The sequence below is a fragment of the Lontra canadensis genome, unplaced genomic scaffold (assembly GCF_010015895.1).
Source record: "Lontra canadensis isolate GAN:19392208 unplaced genomic scaffold, GSC_riverotter_1.0 scaffold51, whole genome shotgun sequence".
Taxonomy (NCBI): Eukaryota; Metazoa; Chordata; class Mammalia; order Carnivora; family Mustelidae; genus Lontra; species Lontra canadensis.
Genome location: NW_022631045.1, coordinates 13,411,477 through 13,420,877, shown reverse-complemented (window position 1 = coordinate 13,420,877; position 9,401 = coordinate 13,411,477). Strand labels below are relative to the sequence as shown.

General features: G+C 47.3%; 1 protein-coding gene across 1 annotated transcript in view; it reads right to left on the bottom strand.

The window, feature by feature from the left end:
- Window positions 1–2,468: 2,468 nt before the first annotated feature.
- FAM124A (family with sequence similarity 124 member A) overlaps window positions 2,469–9,401 on the bottom strand; it is a 38,149-nt gene continuing 31,216 nt past the window's right edge. The window contains exon 4 of the mRNA XM_032873889.1: window positions 2,469–2,777. Within this exon, the coding sequence (XP_032729780.1) occupies window positions 2,469–2,777 (309 nt within the window). The remainder of the gene's footprint in view (window positions 2,778–9,401) is intronic.

Below are 9,401 nucleotides of genomic sequence, written 5' to 3'. Positions count from 1 at the left end.
GCACTGTGGCAGCGTGTATGTGCAGCGCCCAGCTGCTGTCTCTCCTGGAGGGCACGTGGCTGCCCCCAGGCCTGCAGCCTCCAGCTCCCACTGGCCCTCCATGTTCAGCTGCTGCTGGCCCTGGTCAGGTGCCTCTTGGGTCCACCCCAGCTCACCTTTGATCCCTGTGACTTCCCATCAGCTTTTCCTCCTAACTGTTTATCAGATTTAGGGAGATCTCCGGTCCCATGCTGAGGGCAGAGCCTTCTCTGCCAGCTCCCAGGATGATGTATAGTCCTTACTCTAGATCCCTCATGTGCCTGTGCAAACATGACTTGCCTGGGATCAGAACTATGTATTGGGAAGAGAGGGTATCCAAATGCAAACTCTAGCTCAGAGGCCAAACTTGTGATCATCATTTTTTGTCAGGCCAGCAGCTTTCAGCAGCAGATGGACAGAAAGCCCCGCAGACCAGGACTGGACTTTGTCCGGGCCCTGTGCCTCCTACTGCTGGTGTCACTCCCCATAATTGAACACTCGGCTCCTTCCTGCCTTCCTTCATGGCCTACTGTTTGCCCTGGCCCCCCACCCTGGTCCACATGGTGGAGGGAGAGGTCACCTAATGAGAAAGCTGAGGGCTTCTGCCCAAGGGCCTATAGCTTTCAGGCTCCCACTGACAACAGCAGGGGCTACGGTGGGTCCAGGAGCCCTCTCTACTTTCCTGTGGCCTGGTTGGGTGATTCAAAGCTTCCGAGGCCCATTGGTGCTGGTGATGTGGGACTGTTTTTTAAAAGCAGGTGTTGGCCAAGGGCCAGCTGTAGGTGGGCACTGGGATGGCTGCACTGGTATATGTTAACTGGCTCCTCATAGAATTCCCTTCCAGACCACCCCGGGAAGAAAGGGACTCCTCTCAGGCGACAAAAATCCAAGCTAGTGGAACCAAAACATCTTGGGTGGCAAAGCTGCATGGGAGTACAAAGAAGGGGACAGAAAGTCCCTCAGCATAAAGTTTCAGAAGGTCCAGGGGCTTATTCTTTTGGCATGAAGCCAAGAATCAGGGAGAAAATTCCTTAAACTCAAAAGTAATGTTTGAATTTCCATTTCACTGGAAAAAAGGTTGGAAGTGAGAAAGAGATAAGTAACCAAAAGGTCTGAAGCCTTTAAGCAAAAGTTTCTTTTCTGACATTTTTGGGGGACTGGTGAAAAAGAAAAAGTAAACACATGTTTTCAAAGAAAACTGACATATACCGCTTAAGTGACCGAAGAATAAAATGAAACAAAAACTAAGAACCAAAAGAAAATGTATTAAAATGCTCTGTTATGGTAGCAGTAACAGAGTTATTAAAAAAAAAATTCTAAGTTCTGTATCCAAAAGCTATAAAGAACTTAACCAAACTCAACACCCAAAAGAATAGACATTTTTCCAAAGAAGACATCCAGATGGTCAACAGACACATGAAAAGATGCTCAATATCACTCAGCATCAGGGAAATGCAAATCAAAACCACAGTGAGATACCACCTCACACCTGTGAGAATGGTTAAAATTAACATCACAAGAAATAACAGGTGTTGGTGAGGACGCAGAGAAAGGAAACCCTTGTGCACTGTAGGTGGGAATGCAAACTGGTGCAGCCACTCTGGAAAACAGTATGGAGGGTACTCAGAAAGTTAAAAGTAGAACCACCCTATGATCCAACAATTGCACAAGTAGGTATTTACTGAAAGAATATAAAAGTATAGATTTGAAGGGGTACATGCACCCCGACATTTACAGCAGCATTATCAACAACAGCCAAACTATGGAGAGAGCCCAAATGCCCATCGATGGAGGAATGGATACCTATGTGGTATATATACACAATGGAATACCAGCCATCGAAAGAAGGAAATCTTACCATTTGCAACGATGTGGATGGAACGAGAGTGTATTATGCTAAGTGAACTAAGTCAGAGAAAGACAAATACCACGTGATCTCACTCATATGTGGAATTTAAGAAAGAAAACAGATGAACATATGGGAAGGGGAAAAAGAAAAAAGAGAGGGAAACAAGCCATAAGAGACTCTTAACGACAGAGAACAAACTGAGGGGTGATGGAAGGAGATGAGCGGGGATGGGCTAGATGGGCGATGGGCGTAAGTAGAGCACTTGTTGTGATGAGCACCGGGTGTTGTATGTAGTGACGAATCATTGAATTCTACCCCAGAAACCAATATAGCACTGCATGTTCATGAACTAAAATTTAAATTAAAAATTCTAAATTTCCAAAACAAAATTTGGGTGATTTGGCTTCATTACTTTCTAATAAAAATTAGAAAGTATGAAAACATCAAAGAAAGGCCAATTGGAAGGTAATAAAAATATATATTAACATGGGAGGAAAATTCAGTGGAGACTAAAGTAGGTATTTTAAGGTTGGGCCAACCTGACAGAGCTGTCAGATCACCAGGCAAACAGGATTTGGCCCAGATCTGTGAAATCTACAGCTCAGATGCCTGGCTGCTGGCTCCCAGAAAGCACTGGCTGGGGTCCCGTTGTCCCTGGCCCCGGAGGGAGGTGCTGCCAGGAGGCACACCAACCACACCCACTTGGCCGCGCCATGCTTGCACACGTCATACTCCATGGAATGGTCTGGACCAGCTGGTGAACTTGGCGCATGGGACTCTCCTGGCCATCTTGTCTGTTTCCAGTACCATATGTAGATGAGAGGAGAGCGCTGGCTAACTTGAACAGCTCCCGAGAGTGTGGGACTGTCCACTTCTCTTGCAGTTTACTTCCAGACACAATGTGGTTGACCTGCAGGGGACCAGCCCTTCAGTTGTCACACGTGGAGACAGCAGCACTTTCTTGCAGATCTGCCACTAAACGCGACTCCTTTGGTAGCAGAGCCCTGGGCAGACCACCACACAGATTCAGTGAGACAGAGAGGCCAAGGGGAAAGCTGTTCTGAGATTAAGAGCAGAAAACATGCTTAGGATTCCTCATTTTCCTTCCTCTGCCTCAAAGAGCTGATTCCAAGTCTTGCCAAGGCCTATAATCAGTTTTTTTCTTCTTCTTCTTCTTCTCCTTCTCCTTCTACTTCTCCCTCTCTCCCTCTCCCTCTCCCCCCCTCCCCCCGTCCCCCCTCCCCCCCTCCTTCTTCTCCTTCTCCTTCTCCTTCTTCTTTTTTAATTTCCCTAAAAAAATTTACTCTTCCTTCCAGGCCTGAAAGAGCTATGATGTCACTTACACATTCTGCAGGAATGCCAAACCCAGACTATGATCTGGGAAAGGATTTTCTGGGGGAGACTTTCGACCACCCTGAGTAGTCTACACAGAAAAAATAACCCAGTATAGGCACAGCAGTTTTCTTCAGAGCCTGGACTGGGAGCCATAGACCTTATGAGTATAGCAAATTGGCATGCCCCATGGCCTCCTGTTTACATGGTGTCTTCCTGCTTCCATGACTGGATGCCCTGCCCCTTGGGAGACTGCACCCCCTACCCTGAGAATATTAGAGACCAAGGGGTGGGGAGGGACAAATTAATGTCTTCCGAGTAGCTGCTGTGCAATGGACATCAGGCTTAGTGCTCAGAACAGGGTAAGAAGCTTTAGGTTTTGCACAGTGGAGGAAACCAACCACAAAACAAAAAGGCAACCCACCAAATGGTAGCTGATCTTTCCAATCATATGTCTGACAAAGGATTAATACCCCAAGTATATAAATAACTTGTACAACTTGGCATCAAAACAACAAACAATCCAATTTAAAAAATGGGCAAAGGACACAAAGAAGTGTTTCTCCCAAGAAGACGTCCAGATGGCCAGCAGACACACAGAAAGATGCTCAATGTCACTCATCATCAGGGAAATGCAAATCAGAAGCACAGTGAGATACCATCTCACACATGTCAGAAGGGCTACTTCCAAAAAGATAAGAAATAACATAGTGTTAATGAGGATGTAGAGAAAGGGAAATCCTTGTGCACTGTTGGTGGGAATGCAAACTGGTGTAGCCACTGTGGAAAACAGTATGAAGTTTCCTCAAATAATTAAAAATAGAGATACCCTCTGATCCAGGAATTCCACTTTTGGGTGTTCTTCTGAAGAAAGCAAAAATACTAATTCCAAAAGACACATTTGCCCCTATGTTTATTGTAACAGTTTTTTTTTTACAGTAGCCAAGATACGGAAGCAGCCCCAGTGTGCACTGTAGATGAATGGATATAGACATGGTGCATACGTGTACACACACACACACACACACACACACACATAGAAATATTATCCAGCCATAGAAGAAGGATACAATCTTGCCATTTGCAACAACATGGATGGACCTAGATGGTATTATGGTAAATAAATCAGACAAAGACAAATACTATATGATTTCACTTAGTTGTGGAATCTGAAAAACAAAACAGAAATGGACTCATAGATACAGGAAGCAATCTGGTGGCTGCCAGAGGGAAGGGAAGTAGGGAATGGTTAAAATCATGGCAGGAGATTAAAAGGTACAAACTTCCAATTATAAAATAAATAAAACATGGGCATGCACAGGGAATACAGTTAGTAATATCACAACAACTCTGTGTGGTGATAGATGGTAGCTAGATTCATCATGGTAATCACTTCATAATGCGTATAAATGTCAAATCCTTATGTTGTGCACCCAAAACTAATGTCAACTACACTTCAATAAAATAAAATAAAAACAATAAAGGAAATACCTTCAACAAACAAATGGCCTCCAGTGGGTTTCTAGTCACTGGGGGGAGGAAAAAAATTATTACTCTTTTTTAAAGGAAAAAAAACCTGGCAATTCCATTCTGATGAACACAAAACCAAACAAAAAGTTTTAGGTAGCTTGGCTCACCTTTTAGACACGTCTTGTGATGTGACTTTTTTCCCCCTTTTTTAAAAAAAATTTGATAGCTCCCTATTAATTTCAGTTGTATGATATAATGAATGATTCAATTCATGTGTATACTGGGAAGTGATCACCACCGACTTGCAAACAGTGCTCTTGATCTATGCCAAGCCTGCTATTAAGTATAATGATAGTACATGTCTAAAGGTGGACGTGCGCCGGGCAGCAGTAATCAAATGTCAGGCAAGTGGGTAGTCCTGCCTGAGAATAGGCTGTGCCTGGTGAAGGTGCACAGACAGCAGTGGGCAGCAGCCCCGGGAGCTGGGAGGGGGCCAGAAATGCAGGATCGGGCCTCCCTGCACCTGCTGAACCAGTGTCTCTGCAGGGGGACCCCAGGAATCTGCGATTCTCATGCCTGCTGAAGTTTAAGTGGCACTGGCAGAGGGAATGTCCAGGCCTCTACCGGGTCCCTCGGAAAAGCACAGGGAATAACCCAGCCGACGTGCACTCAAGAATCAGATGTGCCTAGGACCACTGACAGCTCCTGCCCAACCCACCATCCACGGCTGGTGGTAACTGGCAGCGGCAGTTACCGGGCCTAAATCTCAGGGCATGTGTCTGCAGGGCCCGGGTGCGAATGGCCCCTCTGGGTAGAAATACCGAGGGGGTAAATAGAGGCACTGGAGTACAGTTAACCCCAAAGCGTAGCACCTTCTAAGCAAGCAATTAATATTCATGATCACATCACAATTACTTCTTGGCTAAATTCTTCCCGGCTCAGCTCGTACCCAGGCAAAAAGCTGAGCAGCTGGAGGTAGTCTGCCCCTGTTTTGGCAGCTGGGAGCAAAGGAGCCAAACCTGGAGGATGGACTGGTGCTGTGTGTGTCTTTTGGCTTTCCCAGAGATGCTGGCTGGACCTCCTTTCCTCTTTCAGGTGCCCCCAGGGAGAAGGGCTGCTCCCATGCCTGGTGGAGAGGGAGCAGGGCAGAAGGGCTCCTGTCAGCACAGCCACTGCTCTCTGCATGGAAGAGAAGTGGGCCCTGGCATGAAGGGCTGGGAGCAGCCAGGGGAGGCTGTCCATGCTTCCCCTTTGCCCTCTGCCCAGTGTTCTGTGGTTTGAGTCCCATTGGAGTTGGCTGGCACACAGTGCTCCCCTCTGCACCTCCCGGCCTGGTCTCCTCCTCTGAGCCCTCATCAGTCTGCACCCCCCCCAGTCCCTCATCTCCTCCTAACAGCCGTGCCCAGGTTTTCCACTGCCCAGTCTGCCTCCACCTGGCAGGCCCGAAACAGCCCCAAGCCTCCCACTTCTCCCCCTTCTGTCTTTCTTTCTTTTATTCATTTGAACACTGAGTGTTGGATCTGTGCCAGACACTATTCGGGGCATGAGGGACACACGAGTGGGCACATCAGATAAAGTCACTGCCCTCAAGGTGCGAATGCTGAGCCAACACAGAGCGTGTTAAAAGGAGGAAAAGCAAGCATGAGTGCACAGGTGACAGGGTGGCCAGTAAGGCCTTGCTTATGAAGACACATGGAATGGGGACTAAGGGGCTGAGGAAGCAGCCAGGTGGCCACGGGGACTGGGGGGCAGAGTGGGCAGTGGTGGCTCCAGCAGAGGGGACAGAGAGGCCCAGGGTGTTCCGAAGGTGGACAATGAGGCAAGTGGCTGGACAGAGGGAGGCGGAAGAGGCGAGAACAGTGGGACGGGGGGCATAGCATTGGGTCTGCCGGTCACCCCGGGAAGTGGCTTGTGTTCCACATGGGACACGATGGGTGGCCCCTGTGGGCTCTGAGCAGAGGAACTGCAGGCCTCGCTTGTGTTCTGAAGGGCCCTCTACTTGTGTAGGGGAGAATGGGCAGCAGAAATCAAGAGCTGCTCAGCGGCTCCGGGGGCAACACCAGTGGCGGAGTCAGCCGAAGCGGCTGTGGTGGGAAGCAGGCAGATTCTGTGTATCCTGCACGGGGAACAAACACGGGCTCCTGAAAGGGAAAATCTCAAAGTGACTCTGGCGTTTTTGTCTTGAGCATCTGAACAATGGTTTGCCTTTTCTTGCATTGGTTTCTCCCCAGAAAAACTGGTGTCCTCTGATGGCAGTCCAGAACCCTGACCACTGCCCAGGGTCCAGCAGCCCTGCTCGGCCCTTTGTGCCTATTGCTGCTCTGGGGCTCCCCTGGATCCCCTGGACCCACGGCCAACCTTAGTTCGGCTCAGCTCAGACACCGGTTGCTACAGAGCCTCTTGGGACCCTCTGACCCCGGGCCGGCATCACCCAACCCACCCTTTGTGTAACGACAGCTACCATTCACTGGTTCCTGGTGCTGAAAGGCAACTCAGAGGCACTCTAAGTGTCTGAGTAGCTCTGCAAGGTAAGAATTAATAGCCTAAATGTTCAGGTTAGAAAAGAGAGTCTCAGCAATGTAATCTCACCTGTCTGGTATCGCTCAACTAGTAAGTAAAAGAGTTAGGGTCCGACACCAATACATCTGGCTGCAAAGCCTGGGCCATACACTGCCCCATAGGAATATTTTAAATAACAGCACCTGGAACATTCTGCTGGAGTTTTTGGTTTGCATGACTGCTGCCTCTGCTGGATGGTGAGCTACTGAAGGGGAGTAGGGAGTGACAGCGTTAGTATAGAGGGGTTGTCCAATACATGTTGGCCAAAGTTTCTTCCTTCAACATGGGATCACAACCCAGACATGAGAGGCTATTAGGGTAGTCGTGGACCCATCTGAGATTCATGGCTCTAGGCCCTCTTCCCCAACCTTAAATTCATTCATTCATTTGATAATCTAGTAGTAGAGATCAATAATATACAAGAAAATAGATACATATACAAAATAATTTTAGATAGTAGTAAGTGAAAAAGAAGACAGATGATATAATAGAGAGTGCTGGGGCCAGAGAAAGGAAGCTACTTTAAGTGGGGCAGGCAGGGAAGGTGTCTTTGAAATCTGAATGATGGGCAGGAAACAGCTATGTGAAGATCTTGCAGGAGATCATTCCAGGTGGACAGAACAGTAAGTGCAAATGTCCTGAGGCAGGAGTGATCTTGCTACATCTGAGGAACAGAAAGTAGGCCAATATGGAAGGCATAAGGGAGCAAGAAGGGAGAGAAGTGGGAGATAAAGCTTGAGTAAGTAGTGGCCAGCTGATGTAAAATCTTAGACCTTGGTGAAGATCTGGATGGGACTGCAAGGGCCATGAGAAGCCTCTGGAGAATCTTAATCTGATGCACCTTTTCCAATGATGCATGTAAACACATGCACAAAAACTGTGCTTGGGGGTCCAAGAATGGTAGGTACAGAATTTCTGCTATAGAGTATTGTTCTGGAGTGCATGGGGGTGAATCATAATAAAACAAGTCTCATTTCAATGTTTGCTCTATTCTTTCTCACCTCCTCGAGTAGAAAATGATGTGCTGTAGCCTCACAAAGGGCAAGCCTTTCTTTGCTTTCTTAAAAAATAAGTCTCACCCTGTGCATTGCTGGCAGAAACAGAAAATGGCTCACTCGCTGTGTAAAACAGTATGGTGGTTCCTCCCCACAAAAAAAGTCAAACACAAAATTACCAGCAGACCTGGCAATTGTACTTCTGGGCATATGCCCCAAGGAAGTCAAAGTAGGAACTCCAACAGGTATTTGTGCCCCCATGTTCACAGCAGCATTATTCACAATTGCCCAAAGGGGTAAGCGACTCCAGTGTCCATCAAGAGATGAGAGGATAAGCAAAAGGTGCCATGTTTATAACGGAATATTCGACTTAGGAGGGAAATCCTGAACAACACCATGAAACTTGAAGACATTATGCTAAGTGAAATAAGCCAGTTATGAAAAGACAAATACTGTATGTGTCCACTTATGTGAGCTCCCCAGAATAGTCAGATTCACTGAAACAGAAAGTGGAGTGCTGGTTGCCAGGGGCTGGGGGCAGGGGGAATGGGGGTTTTTTAACAGGCAGAGTTTCAGTTTTGCAAGATGGAAAGAATGCTGGAGCCCAGAGATGGTAGCAGTGATGTTTGCGCCAACAGTGGAATGCACTTTACTGAACTGCACATTTAAAAATGGTTAGGACGGTAAGTTTTACCGTGACGTGTATTTTAGCACAATGCAACATTTTTACAAAGTCTCTGAGGCCCACTCAGCCCCTCAGATGCATCCCCATCAGCATCAGTCTCCCTGCCCTAAACAGCGTGGTGTCCCCTGGTGGTCTAGTTAAGCACCTTGCTGAGACTTTAAAAGCTCTCCAGAGAAGAAAGACCCGGAGGCTGAGGCTTGCAACTCTTAACAATTCTCTGTGTCAGATTTTTTGCCTTTTAAGTCTTACTTAAATCCTTTTGTTTTGAACTAATTGCCCCTTTTGCTTTAATGCAGACGCAAAGAACAGCTCGTGACCATCCTCTATGGGAAGAGACTTCCAAAGACTTAGATGCCATTGTTACACTACCTTGCCTCTTTGACGATGCAGAGCCACCTGCTTTCAACACCTCCCAGCCTAAAGCAGCAGTCCTAGTCTCTTTGTGGAACTTTGAGAGCTTTGGGCACTCAGCTGTGCTTCCGTCTGTGTGTTT